The 15,671-nt window shown below is 40.7% G+C and overlaps 1 protein-coding gene across 1 annotated transcript in view; it reads right to left on the bottom strand.

Annotated features, from left to right (window-relative positions):
• GUCA1C (guanylate cyclase activator 1C) overlaps positions 1 to 7,777 on the bottom strand; it is a 46,231-nt gene extending 38,454 nt beyond the window's left edge. Inside the window, exon 1 of the mRNA XM_074983522.1 lies at positions 7,583 to 7,777. Coding sequence (XP_074839623.1) covers positions 7,583 to 7,777 — 195 coding nt within the window. The remainder of the gene's footprint in view (positions 1 to 7,582) is intronic.
• Between the last annotated feature and the right edge of the window lie 7,894 nt (positions 7,778 to 15,671).

Genomic DNA, 15,671 nt, shown 5'->3' with positions numbered 1-15,671 from the left:
ACTCTGGTGCCCCTCCCCCTAGCTTTCCTTAGCACTCCCCCACCATGCAGCATGGGCAGCTCCCTGCCCTGCTGCAGCTGCTGAAATAATGGAACTAAATTTTGTTTGTTTAATGGTTGGATCCCTCCAGTCACACTGCTGACTGTTAAACCAATTACATTCAGGTCTACTGTTCTGGCGGCAGCAGAGCAGGGAGTTGCAAGAGGAGTCAGTGATGGCAGCATCCGGAGCCGCAAATGACTCCTTAAAGAGCCACATACGGCTCTTGAGCCACAGTTTGCAGACCCCTGCCCTATGCCTTCAAAGTTGAGGATTCATAATTACTTGACAAGCTGCCTTGTCTTAACCAAATGCTGCGAACCAAAGCAGTTAGTTATTTTATATGTAAGGTAGGGTTATGAAGCATCACTTGGGCACAATCAGATGCTTGAGGGGGCAAATCATTTGTTTTGCTTTGCTTTCGTTGGTTTGTTTCTCAGCCTAGCTGAGGTTGTGTGTAGACACACACAAATGCACAAGAGAGAATATTTAAAATAAAAGAGTGTCATTTCCAGGTGTAGTAAGAAAAATGATGGTCATTGTTGTGCCTACATATTTATCTACTCCTTGCAGATGTTTGTACAGAATCTGCTTAATTTATTAACACAAACACTTATTTCTCACTTTACTATGCAAACAACATGGCTATGGGACAGCAGTATCAGGGTTTTTTCCAATGAAACGAGAAAAAGTCAAAGTTTTAATATCAGAAACCTGATTGCTGGTGACAATAATCCTGGAAGAGGGCTCAGACTGGGAAAGAAAATACTGACACTCCTAAATTACACTCCCCATCACATTTCCCTTGACACACAACTGTGCACAGTTGCAATACTAAAAGGAGCCACTGCTTGCAGTAGTTTACATGAATATTCATAACATTATCACCCTACTTTCCTTTATGCTTTGATCATCTCTTAAGCCTGAAGCCTAATGATATCGATGTGAACTTTGTTAATTTTCCAAATGATGAAAAGTATCAGTTCCTGCCTCTCATGAATTATGGCCAGCAGTCTGCAGATTCAAATAAACATCCTTGGTTTATGCCCCTTCCACATTTGGAAGGTTCCGTTTGCAAATACAAGAACTAGAGGCTTTAAATAAACCAACAAAAAACCAAACCGACCAAGGAAAGCTTAAGTTCTGGAGCAAAAGAAGACTATCTCTAGGACAAAGAGGCACAACTTAGCTACCAGAGGAGGAAAGACAATCATAGGCTATGGTTACACTTCAGTGTTCTGTCGACAGAAGTCATTGTCGGAACAGATTTTGTCAGAGTGCTGCCAATGGGAAGAACGCTTGGCGAGCAGCTGCACTGCCTGGCTACTCTCTTGACAAAACAGGCACCCGGAAGCATGGCAGACAGGGCTGCCCTTGTTCGGGATGTCCTGTCTGTCAAGAGAAGGCCCCCCACAGCAGCCACATAACTTGAACAGACTCTGTTGGCAGCAGTGTTATGCCTCATGGATGACAGGCAGAGCGCTGCCAGTAAAAGTGTTGAATTTTGTCAACAAACTGTCAACAAAACACAATTTGTGTGTGGACGTGCCACCAGTTTTGTCAACAAAATGGGTTTTGCCAGCAAAACTCACCAGTGTAACTATAGCCCTGTGGACCTGTGTCAAAATATATAATTTTGTTTGTATGGCTACATAACTATACTCCCAAGCATAAAACTAACATTTCTTTTTCATTAAGTTCCATGTTATCGATGAAGTTGTGCTTAAAGTTTTTTTTTTGCCGTGCCTCCACTTCCCCACAGTCCAGCAACTTATTCACCAGTCTCTCTTTAGAAAGCACACTGAAGGACTTTTTAAAAAATTGGTACCTCTTAAATCTAATTCTTATTCTCATTTCTTCAGTGATCTCAGATACAGCTTAATACAATATTTCAGTAATTGAAATACTTTATTCATGCTGCCCTTGGGCATAATTTTTCAAAATTACTTTTGTCACTGTCTCCTCAAACTCCTCCCCACCCTTGCGTTGGAGGTTCCACTCCCCTGGACTTCAAGCTTTCTCAGAGGCAATGACAGAAAAGAGGCTATTCTCAAAATGGTATATCCAGAGCTTTATGAAATGTTAGAAGAAAATCACTAGACTCATAGTGGAAAAGTAAAGAAGATTAACAGGATTTTGGCTTGTGGCAGTACAAGACTGAGTATAATCTACATTTTAAAATCCAATTTCCTTACAATACGATAGTAGTTTTTCCTTGGCTAGTGTCCTTATCAAAATAAGTAGCATAAGAACTTAGATAGCAAAATCCTATTTCCCATATGTTGTGTCCTATGTGCAATGATAATAAAAGTTTTTTTCTTCACAGGGCACAAGAACCTAACCGATTCTTGCATTATTTAATTGCTACATTAACAGAGACAAGGCGAAGTTAAAATAAAACTTTAACATATTGCATCATACATTACTGGTGACTTATTGATATTACTTGTACACGTAGATTACTAACATTCAAAGAATTTGGCTCAAGGTTCCGGTTTGCTGGCAGGGGAACCCTCATCCTGTGGTGATCCTAGAAAGAATGACCAAATTTCTAAGTACCTCTCCTCTTTTTAGTGCTTTTCTTGTAAAAGTACTTGTTGTGAAAGCTTTTCCATTACAAGGACAGTCTATATTCTACTATACACAAGTCCACAATAATGTGCCATAGAATGATTTACTGCTAGTGATTTTAAGTGGTGAATTTATTAGTTTAATTTTAGTTTTTGAACTGTAGCAATTATATGAGGCTTTCTTTTATTACATTAAAAACAAAGAGCTGAGGTTCCTAGGATGAGTGACACGTTGCTCACTTTCTTACACTAATAATCTCAAAACCAGCATTGCAACCATAACCTCCCTTATGCTTCCATTGTATTGAAAATATTATCTTAGTCGGCTTGCTTTGGGATTTGTGTGTGTGAATAGAGAGAAACCTATTGGCCAGCATACATGTCTTCCCCTTGCATAAGCATTAACGGAACAATTATGAATGAAGCAGTTTACCCTTTTTTTTTAAAAAAAAAAGCTAACTTCATGTACTGTTAGGAAAGGTGAATATTGCATTGATATTTCTGAGATTCAGCTTCTTTTTGTCTTCTTCAGTGGTGTGAAGGATGTTGAAGACCAGCTTTTAAAATCCATTAACATTGTTTTTTGTAATGCATCCATGAGAGACCAAGTTAGGGATGAAGAATTTTGACATAGCAGCTTTGGAAACATGGAAAAAAGTGAGACATTTGCATACTTTATATTACAAAACCACTTTGCTCTCCAAGGGGATGCGAAACCAACAATTAAGTGACCTTTTGACAATAACATTCAGATTTTACGGGCTCTGCATTCTCAGAAGCACACCAGCCATGCAGATTTATTTTCTCGGTGGGTGTTCTTATGGGATAATGCCATGATTTCGCATTCGGTCACCACAGGTCTTATTTAACTTGCAGCACATAGACTTTGGCCTTCATGGGCTAAAATATAACTCCTTCAACAACCTTTCTATGTTGTTGCAGGCATTAAATGGTGCAAATAGCTTTCAAGTGGTGGTCTACATCTTGGTCAGCAATTATCACTCTAAATTAGTCCTGTCAGTTTAAAAAAAAATAAGAATCCTTTCTTATCAAAATTTGCAAGTATGGATTTGTTTTTCTTTTGGAGATTAAGACCCTGTCCCCAACATACACATACAAACCAAATTATAACTCAGTTCACATTGCCACCAAAAGACTGTATCAGATATGACTTGTAGCTTAGAGAAGCACTGTTGAAGTCAAGTATTAGACTGTAGCTCGTTCTGGCCTGGCCCAGTGAAAGCAGACTAAGTTCTGCCTATTCACTGTCTAGATTCCTCGGAGCAGTACACTCCAGCGTGTATCCTTTCCTGAGGTGAAGTGCTATTGCTTGGCTATTGAACTGTGGAAGTCTACATAAACTGATGAGGTGAGCTCAGTCACCTTCTGACCACGTATTTAATGGTGCTGCCTGGAGTTCTCAAATTCTGCTTTCAGCCAGACCCTGAATATATGGCTTATTTGATTGAAAGCAATAGGGGATGGACATGCACCATCTGAGGTCAGAGGATACTTTTTGAACTTTTTTTAAGTGCTGAAATGTATTTATAAGCCAAAAGGCATGAAGTTATGTCCTTGCATTATTTCTGCATCAAAATTATACCTCCCCCACAATGACAAATGATGACAAATACCACTGAAAAGGTCACAACTTTCTCAAGTCTTGTGCTACCCAGCACCATAGAATTCTAAACATTGTTTTCTGTGATCTCAAGAAGTTCACTGTTGATTCAGACTTCCCAGGAAGTCTCTTAGGAAACTTGAGGGCACTGTGGGGTTTAGGCATACCCTCTCTCCTCTCAACACCCCCAAGATTTTTAATAACTGCTAAACGTGGTTTTATCAATAAGAAGGGTAGCTGAGTTTTGACATGCACATTTGGCTTCTGTCATGACTGCCCTCAAGACAATCTTTCCTGAATAACAGTCATCATCATTGTCCAGAAGACAACTCTCCAGTGGCCTAGCTAGCTTTGAGGGTCTATCTCCTAGAAGAAAAATGTGCTGCTTTTTAGCACACAAAATGTAAGTGAAGATGGATATGCCCTGGGACCTCTCAATTCATGTTTTCTAACTAGCCCATACACAAATGCAGAGCACCTAACAAAATATTCCACGTAGTCAAGATGGACGGCAAAAACTGTTGGAGGCCTGAAACAGTCCACACACAAATGTTTTTATTTAAGCCTCTTGCTTTAGAGGAAGCTATGTCTTCTGCAGGAGGGTGCCACCGACTTGAAATCCCGAGTTTCTAGAGTCTCTGGAAGGGCTGCTAAATGGAATGATTGTGTAACTCCATGACTGAGCTTTCAGTCAATGATCACAGATTGGAAAAATCCTTACTGAGCTGGAAGCAATGGTAAAGCATTGTAGGAGCATGGGGGTGAGATGAGATAAAGTAAATCCTTAGCTTAGACTGAGATATACATGGCAAAAGTATAATACCCACGTCTGTTGGGAACTTCCTAATTGGCTAGAAGCTGTAAGGTTGACAAGTCAAAACTAAGTACATAGAAATGCTATGAAATGTCCCTGATTTGACTTCTGACCTGATTGTAATATAACCTTCCCTTGTTTCTTCAAAAAGAGACAGACAGAAAGAGAATATGGTGTATGTAGGGAAAACAGACAGGCACAGAGGGAAAAAAGAAGCAGCCTGTGAACTTGGTGTATGACACTGGAAAAAGCTAGGAACAGGTTTTTTGGAGGGGGTCTGGTGCTGGCTAGTGGGCTTGGGGTTGCCTGCTTAGAGACTATTCTTTTGTTTCTGGTTCCTCCTGCATTCAGAGAAGCACGACGTTCTATAGCGAGGAAAAATACCAGACTCCTTTTATATGATTATAATTTCTGTTCCTAACTGGAACATCACGTTTAGTGAGCTGGAAGGACCATTAGTGACCCTGAACTCTTATTAGCTGCTGAATCAAAAGAGGCAGCACAAATGAGGAAGAAAGCCAGTGGGAAGGGCAGAAGGCAAAGAGAAAGAAGAGTTTGCTGTAATCAGGCCCCATAAGGGCAAGAAATCAGGGCAGGTGGGCTGTGTGGGCTGGGAGAAGCTGATCCCCAGGAGTGGAAAGGTGGCTGTTTTCTCTAACTCGGAGACATTTTGTAGCAGGCTAGTGATATTTTTAACCCTCCAACAGGGAAGGCCTGATTGTGTCAATTACCGAAAGGGGAGATCGGAAGGGAAAATATTTTTTAATTGGATGCTTCAAATGTTTGATTTAAATAGTTATATTGTCTCAATTGGCATGATTCACTGATTTTTTTTTGTGTTTAAACATAATAACAGGGAAGGAGTCAGCTATATTTTGCTGTTCTCAGTTTTTGTGTTTTCTTGTAGCAGTTTTTTTCCCCCTTATATGCATAATGAAACAGTTAATTAACTGACCAGCTGAATGATTTCAAAAGAGGAAGACATGTCTGCATGGATTTCAGCTGAAGATTCCTACAAGCAAGTGGAGGGAATATGTTGATTTAGCAGAATGTATAGATTACATGATCAAAGACTGTGAGACTCAGGTGAACTCAGCCTAACCTTCTGGCAATACTGAGTTTCTTCTCATTGTTTCTGTGGTAACTGTCCTGTTAAGACTTAATTTGTGTTCTCTTTATTTACGCTATGTCTAACTTTGAAGATAATGCATGTGAGTCAGAAAGTAGCCATTCTATGTTGTAAGAAAATTAAGTTGTAATTAATTATTATTATTATTATTGTAAGATTTTAAAGGTGGTACTTAATTTTCAAATTCAAATTTTTATTCTTTGGGGAGCTGAATGTGAGAAGATTGACTCTACGTAATCCTTGCTGAACACCCTAAGAAACTGAATAGTGGGTATCCAGGGGCCTGGCTGTGTGAATTGCGGATTTTAGACACTGGGGAAAGGCAGTAAAGGAGACTGTGGCCCCCCCAAAGTTTACACTTACACATTACATAACCAATTATACCCCTGTTTTATTAGATAGTATAGAAGCCAGCAGACAGAAGAAGTGACTGTGTCTGCAGTATGGCTTAATTTAAATTAAATTGGACAAAGTTGATTATTACATAAGATGTTACTGTATTGACAGAGTAAAAAAGCGACTATTGACTAAAATGGCTCCTTTACTTAATCATTCAATGATTCCATCCGGGACTATAGATAAAGCACTTACTACTGTGATAGTTGTAGATCTGCCATTTGTTGTGTGTCTCTGCTTCTGTTCCCCATCTGTAATATAGAGGATACAATACTCTCTCTCACCAAGGATGTGTTTACTCAGCTAAAAGGTCTGCATGGTCTAGCCTGCCTGCTCCAACGTGACTCCAGCTAGCACAGGTAACAACAGCAAATGCCAACTGCACAACATAGGTCAGAAAAGCCCAAGATAGACCTTTATATGCTTTGTTGTTTTACTCATCAATCTAGTACTTGAGCACTTCTTGAACATAAGTTAATGTACTTTCACAACACGCATAGAGTAGGTCTTATTCCACAAAAGCTATGCACAGGCTAGCTTACCTAAGCTAGCTGAAAGCCAGCACAGCATAGACTAGCAAGGACATATTCAACTTGCTAGTCCATGCTGTGCTGGCTTTCAGGTAGTTTAGGTAATCTAGCCTGTGCATAGCTTTTGTGGAATAAGACCTACCCTATGCGTGTTGTGAAAGTACATTAATTTATGTTCAAGAACTGCTCAAGTACTAGACTGATGAGTAAAAGACCAAAGCATATAAACAAATAGCAAACTTTCAACTTAATCTAGTTTCAAAAAGACTTTTAATGCCATTAAGTCACAAGCACAGCCTTAGTTTTCCAAACGTGGCCCCTCATGTACTCACAAGGAAGTTAAGCTTTACCTGAACTGTCACATTTATTTGCAAGCAGCTCCAATTATATTATGCAGCCCTCCACAGCATTCACTTTGTGAGCAATTCAGCTATTTTACATAGCAAAATAAAATGTGTATCATTGTAACTAACCAAAGCTTACCTTATTCAAGTCAAAGGTATGGAACACTCGGTCAACATATGTATCTGCCTGTGGATTGAGACCGTGCAGATCAAGAAGCGTCTTGAATTCATGAAGACTAAGCTGTCCGGAAGGGCACTCCTTCATAAATTTGGTGTACCATTGATGGGTCTCTGCAGCATTGATGTCATCTGCTGCGGAGGCGCTGGATCCCATAGTATCATACAATAAAAATCTTTTTTTTTTCCAGCATTTATTCATACATTTACGTTTCTCCGCTTCAGTGGCTTGCACCCAGCTAGAATTCAAATACAAAGCCTGAATCTAAGGAGCTAATGTAAAGCTCTTATGAGACAGATACAGCTACAAGCCAAATAAAAATAGAAACTTGAGTGAGATGATCATCGCTATCCAGTTTTAAACCAGAAATGTTTTGCAACACGTTTAAAGTCAAAGCAAATAGGAATACTTAAAGGATTATTTCTTCAAACTCCAAAGGAGGGGATTCTACCTCGTAGGTTTGTCCCATTGATAGTTAAGGCAACTACTAGCGAAAATATGTTAGTACGTCCTCAAACTGATTGTCTTTGTGCGGTAACTATTAATGCCACACAAGTCTAATCCCTAAATGCTTGGGACTAATGAGTGCTGTAGTTAATAAGGTAAAGGTCAAGAACTTATTGGGCACATGTGATGTGAGGAAATGTGAGTGAGAGCTCAGACAGCACAGCTGTGGGGGAGTGAAGGCTTTTCTAAACCAACGTTCGGTGGGAACTCCCATATGATGTACTTCATACCATGAGCACTTGTCAGAATCCAATTTCTTTGACTTCCAGTCTTCTAATACTGATGGATTTCAATGAGTTCAACAACTCTGCTCTGTTCTTAGTCTAAGTCTAAGGTGTATAGTTGTGCCTGTATGTCGTCTGCATCATAACTTGCAAATGGAGGTTTGTATAGGAGGTACACAAAAGTGCCACACCCTTTAAAGGGATCCTGAACCAGACATTATATTGGAATGGTACTTCATTTACTTAGCCATAGCTAAAAAGTCTGGAAACATCAGCAAAAATGTATAGGGAAAATAAAGGATGTCTCACCTCTATGGAGAGACTACAATGGAGTATAATAGCTGACAGTATAACTGATTTGAAAAGATGGTGGTTTTACGGAGCACAATGTGGGCTAAAATTTCTTATCTGCTGTGTACTTTAACAGCTTCTATTAAACCCACAGACAAAGCATTCACTGAGACTGTAGCAATTCTACAGAAATCACCTATTCCCAAAGCCACTGGTGATACAGCATATTACTGCTTTCATAAACAGGAATTAAAAATTACAAAAGAATAAAACCATGACTTCTATGTGGCTGGATTAAGGACATATAAGAGAACATTGCCAGTGCTCAGGGAGTTTAAATGATGATTTGGGATCAGGGTGTGTGCTGTAAACAAAATGAAGCAATCCAAAAAACTGCCATCACCAAAGGCTCATGTAGCCCTAAAACGCACATTAGAAATTGCTTTACCAGTGGAGACTGCTAAAGATTCACAGATTCCGAAGCCACAATGGACCATTGTGATCATCTAGTCTGACCTGTCTGACACAGACCATTCAACTTCCCCAAAATGATTCAAATAACAAATCTTTTTTTAAAAAAACATCCAGTTCAGTTTAACATTGCCAGAGATGGGACTCCACCAGGAGCCTCAGTAAATGGTTCTAATAATTCCTTACTCTCACTGCTAAGAAATTCTATCTTGTTTCAAGTCTGAATTAGGCTAACTTCCACTTGTAGCAGTTGGATGCTATGACACTGTACCTTTCCCTGCTAGACTGAAGAGCTCATTATCAAATATTTTTGTTCCCCACATCGACACTTACAGACTATAATTAAGTCACCTCTTAGCCATCTCTTAGTTAAGCTAAACATATTGAGCTCCTTGAATCTATGACTATGAGGCACATTTTCTAATTTTTTAATCGCTTATTCCTGTGGCTCTTTTCTGTGAGCCCTCTGCCATTTACAGCAGTGCTGACAGCTACCGCTGGCTCTGGGGCACTGTGGGAGGGAGGGTTGGCTCCGCACCTCCTGAAGGGGATGGGACCAAGAGTGGAAGGGGCGGGGCCTAGCGCAGTCAGCCTTTAGTACTGCTTGGATTGCAGTGCAGCCCCTCCCACAGCTGTGCAGAGTGACAGAGCAGCACTGTTACAGCAGTTCAAGGGAGCCCTGTGCAACTGTTCCCCTTTCATCCCCCATTGGCAGGCCTGGCTATCTATCAACAGCCTTCTTGAATTATGGACATTGTAATCCAGCAGTGCTAAATACAGCTGTTGAATAACAGCTCCACTCCTACTTCAGATTCCTTCCCCTTCCCCACTTTTATGCATCCAAGCATCACACTAGCCTCTTTATCTGAAATGTCACACTGGGAGTTCATGTTCAGATAATTATCCTGCTTGATTCCCAAATCTCTCTCAGAGTCACTGCCTCCCAGGACAGAGGACCCCATCCTATCAGTATGGCCTATATCCTTTGTCCTAGATGTAAACATTTACATTTAGCCATATCAAAATGCAATTTCTTTTCTTGTGTCTAGCTCACCAAGCACTCCAGATGGCTTGGAATCACTATTCACAAATGCCTTAATTTGTATCATTGGCAAACTTCATCAGCGATGATTTTTATCTTTTCTTCCAGATTAAAATAGCATAGGTTCAAGACCCAGTCCCTGCAAGACTCCAGTAAAAACATGTGATCCATAACTCCAAACATACAATTACACTTTGGCTATGTCTACATGGGCAGCCTGTACCGACAGAGGGCTCTGTCAACAGGGAAATCTTGATAGAACCTCTGTCAACAGATTGCTGCTGCACACAACTTGCTCTGTCCACAGAGAACTGTCAGACTGCACTGCCCTCTGGTGCCAGAACAGCAGAATGGCAGTTCTGCAGACAGGGCTTCCTGGCAACCAGAAGCCCTCTCTGTGGACAGAACCGTCTACAAGGGCACACTGTTCGCACAGACGTTATACCTGAACAGGAAGAGGTATAATTCTGCCAGTTAAAGAGCTCACTTCTGTCAACCAACTCTCAACAAAGCGCCTTAGCCAAGTAGATGCTCTGCGAGTTTTGCCGAAAGAAGGTCCGTTCTGTCGACAGAAGGTGCCCAGGAGACCAGTCAGATGGACAGCCTTTTATCCGTTAGATATATGTCATGTAAGTTTTATATCACTCTCAAGTTTTAATCAAAATGTCATATGGTACCAAGTTAAACACAAATCAACACTTACATAAATTTATAAATAAATAAATACATAAATCTACAAACATAAAAACAGAAATCTACATATATTATATCAACACTATTACCATTATCAGTAACTCGTAATCTCTTAAAAAAGATTTCAAGTTAATTTGACAGGATCTATTTTTTGTAAAACTGTGTTGATTACATTTGTTATATTACAGTCCTTTAATTCTTTGTTAATCAAGCTGCGCTATTTTGCCTGGGATTGATAGCATATTGACAGACCCATAATTGCCTGGGTCAACCCATGCACATTTTTTAATTATTGACACCACATTAGTCTTCTGGCACTTTCCTACTGTTTTATAAGTTTATTGAAATTCAATATTAATGGCCTAGCAAGCTCCTCAGCCAGGTCTTTTAATACTCTTTGAAGGAAGTTATCTAGCACTGATAATTTAAAAATGTCAGATTCTTGTAGCTACTGTGAACGTTCTCTTGAGAATAGAATGGAAGGAGGCAAAGGAGCTGCAAGCAAGACGCAGAGCATTTACTTTTTTTTTTTTGTAGCAAACAGCATTACAATGCAAATAATTTCTGGTTCAAGGATGACCCTGAAAGAAGTGGCAAGAAATTGGGGGACACACTCACAAAATCTTTGGGCTAGTGGCAGAGCACAACCACTTAGTGAGGGCAATACACGAGGATTTCAGAACCTGAAGCTTGCAGTGAGAATGCTACAGCAACCATTTAATTCAGATGACTGCAACATATTATTTAGATTACTTTGCAAGTAGGAACAAGAGGAGTTTGACACCATACCTGCTGTTTCTGTAATTTCACAGCAGGTCTATTTAAAAACGAAGAGGCACAGAACATCTCAGGGGAAATTCGTACTTCGCTGGGTGTTATTTGTATTCATTATTTTTATAGAGTGTGACAGGCTCAGTTGGGTGCTACCTGTTTTAATATTAAAGATACAAAGATTATTGGTCATTAAGTAGCAAACATTGAGTTTTAAATGTACACACACTGAACTTACGTAAAAGTTGTGTCACTTTTCTTACCTAATCACTTTCCACTTTCTCTCTCACTCATAGCAGAGGCTTTATATTCCTCACCATATCAACTTTTTTTCTTCCTCACGTTACTGCTGGTTTCCATTTGTAGTTCTCATTGAAAAGCACTCTTCCTTTTCCTGTATGCCCCCCGCCTCCACCACACCCTTGCACCACTTCTTTAGTTCAGTTCTCCTTGTTTTCCCATGTTCCACCGTTTGCAGTGCTGTGGCAATGGTGCCAGGATATGAGGAAGACAAGGTGGGGGAAGTGATATCTTTTTCCGGACCAACTTTTCCCCTCTTCTCTATTCCCTTGCTATGTCTTATTGCTCCCTAATCATATTTACCACACAGAGAGCTTATAAATAGTAATTAGGGGTCTCAGTTAATCCCATTTAGCGCTTCTGAGTAACTGAAAGCAAAAGGATCATGTTCATTTTTAACCTGTTAATCTCACACACTTGGGCACAGCAGGAGGCACCAGTGGCAGAGGGCTGAAGCAGCCCAAACTTGCCAATGCCCGGGTGGCAGGGGAGCTGGATTTCTGAGGGAGCCTGAGGCTCAACACCCCAAGAGAGCCCGGAAATTCATGATTTGACATAACATTTGAACTGGAATTTATTTGCCAATTTGACACTTGAAAATTCGGCCTTAACAGGAATCTCCGTTATCTTGCAATTTCCCCACCTTAGATAGGCACGGAATTGGCAACCATCCCACTTAATTTGCTGCTTCCCTGGGTCCTGTTAGTGGGGGGGGGTATCCCCCTTTTTTCCCCCTCCTGCTGTGCGTCCTTCCTTCCTCCTTCCATCCCCTGGCTACATAAACCCTGGATTGTAGTTGTGTGGTCCAAATCAGAGGATGTGGGGCTTACCCATGAAAGCTCATGACCTGATACATTTGTTAGTCTTTAAGGTGTTACGGGATTGTCTGTTATTTGTGCAAGATAAGTAACTTTTCTTTCTTCGTTGAATGATGGTCTCTCTGTCTATGCCACTGTGACAAGCAGTATTCTTCAAGGAGAAGAATGCAAGGTGGCTTCTGTGTTAACAATGACTGGAGGACTCCTGTACCAAAAGATGCACTGGCCACAGAAGCTTGCACCAGGGCATATTATCTCATGAGAGTATGGACAGAATGCCATGTTGCAGCTTTACACATTTCAGTAATGGGAAAATCTTCAGCAAGAATAGTGAGAGGGCCTTGGTCCTAGGTGAGTGGGCTCCTACATTCTCTTGGCATGCTGTTTGGAGTGGCTCATGACTGGGAATGGCTACCTTAGGGCAGACTGTCAAAAACAGGGCAGGGACTCTAAACTGGTAGTATGTTCTATGATTCAGTGTCACCAAGCCAGTAACGAATATGAATTCCTGGATCACAATAATTATCCTCTCATGGAATCACAGGCAATCCCCTTATTCTCGCCAGTCAAACTGAACTTAGTGATAAACGGCCAGCTGCACCAAAAATCAAACCACATTCAGAGTGCTGCCAGTCCCAAGAGACCAATCACTCACTGCAGCTAACTGGAACCCTAGATTTTACACCAAACACCTGTAGCCATTCCTGTAATAAACTACCTAAAGGCTTACTAACTAGGAGAAAGATATGAGAGAGCTGTTTATGGGTTAAAGCAAGCAAACTTCCTCCCATCACCAAATTACCACTCTAAACCCTAAGATGGGCAGAGACGTAGCAATCTATCAATTCAAAGTGATTCTCAGAGCAAACCCAGGAGGCAGGCCCTGCAGCGTTCAAACAGTGAAAAAGATGGAAATACTTTGCTAAGTCTTTGTTTTATTTTCTTCATTCAGCTTCTAAGTCCACTGAATAAGCTTCCTTGCCTGTAGCATTCGACAGGGGCAGTGGGGCCATTATGCAAGCCCTTTTATTACGATGCTCCTTTCTGGCACTTTGGATTCTGGTATTCTTCTGAATGGGTCAGGGGCTCAATTCCCATGCCTGCGTTCACAAGTTCAGAGCAAATGTTTTCAAAGTTATAAAGAAGAATGGAGGTATTTTCTTACAGCATGGAAGACAGACTTTGAAAGAGTGTGACTGATGCATGCAGCACCTTAGCGGTATTCTATAGACACAAAATACATTCGCATATGCCTATTTTGAGCAGAACTAATGTATAGGTGAAGTAACCTAGTCACCAGCTATCAGTTGTTTAGCTTTCTGTTTGTAAGGTAGGGATCTTGCCTGTTTCTTTCATTACCTGGTTGGTGAGGGGTGTGATTACAATTTTACACTCAAACTTTTTCTTTCCTGTCATCTTTGGAGTGAGAAGTGCACATGACTGAAGAGTTCCAGACCACTGTTGTAGCTTTGAAGACGACTTCATTAATGAGGAGTAGGACCTTTCTAGACTCCATGCAGAAGGGTTATTGAGGTGTCTCTTCCACTTCCTCTGGGGCATCTGCAGCACAGAGCAACCCTTCTTATGAGGTATTGGAATTATAAAACACAACTCCCAGTTCAATCCTAAACTCCACCCCAAGGATTTGATATCCCAGAACGCAGCATGTTGGGCAGTCTAAATGTTAGTGCCAAGACAGCCACCTTGATCAGCCATCGTTAATTGAGAAGGGAAAACCCACTCAACCCTCGAAGCCAGAACCTCTTTCTTCACATAATACAGCCTTCTAACTAGATCTGTTCTCTAGGTTCTATAGGAAACTCTCCAAATTCTTAACACAAAGGTTAGATACACTTTTCCCACAGCTTTAATCACGGGAAGGGAAAAGCTAGTAAACAAATGATGTTCTCCCAAAGACCTTTTCCTTGGTTTACAAACCGCTTTTCTTAGAAATGGAATCAGTTAAAGAAATACAGGTTTAACAAGTAAATGCTCACTACTAGAACACATTCTGTTAGTCTTCAAAGTGCTACATTTCTGCTGTTTTGTTTTGTTGGACTGCAGACTAACACAGCTACCTCTCTGTTACTACTAGAACACAAGTAATCCTTATATGGGTGTAGCACTCTTCTCCCTGAAACATGCCAAAGCAGTCTGCACCCTAAATACAAACTGTACACAGATCCTTCACCCACTCCTGAGATGTAACTGTATCACTTGTAAAATATAGCACCTTTTAACTTAGTATATTAACAGTGAATGGCAATTCTTTGAGTAGAAAATAATGGGGACTGTTCAGGAGGCAGAATTCATTACCTGACCTCAACATTTAGCCAAAATACCACTTATAATTAACCTATGCAGAAGTACATGCCCTGAGCTCTTTAATAACCGCAAGTCATTATTGTCAGAGGGGTAGTGTGTAACTTTGCAAAACAAAGCAAGTAGCCTTGTAGCATCTTAAATACTAAATTTTATATATCACATAATGAGCTTTTGTGGCAAAGACCTTCTTCAGGTTCTGGAGCACAGATGAGAAATCAATGAAATATAAAAAGGAGTAGGGGAGGGAAAAGGATCATATTGCTGTATAGGTTGTAGGTTGTCAATAATGTGCTGGAGGGGTTTAAGTTGAGGGCTAGAGGTGATGACTAGTGGTGTTCCTTTTTCACCCTCGTCGGGCTGGTATTCATGAGTAGCTGGGTATTCATCTGGCCCCGTCAATCTGTTCCAACCCTCACTCTCACAGGCTCTGGATGACAGGCCTGTTCTTTCCTACAGACAGCCACCCAAACTCAAGAAAATACTCACTAGGAGCCACACTCCATACCACAGAAATACTAACCCTGGAACCTTTTACTGCAAGCAACCCCACTGCCAGCTCTGTCCACATATTTACACAAGAGACATGAGCATTGGACCTACCCACATCA

Source organism: Carettochelys insculpta, chromosome 1 (genome assembly GCF_033958435.1).
Source record: "Carettochelys insculpta isolate YL-2023 chromosome 1, ASM3395843v1, whole genome shotgun sequence".
Lineage (NCBI taxonomy): Eukaryota > Metazoa > Chordata > Testudines > Carettochelyidae > Carettochelys > Carettochelys insculpta.
Note: the sequence above shows the minus strand (reverse complement) of the source record. Positions and strands in the feature narration are given on the sequence as shown.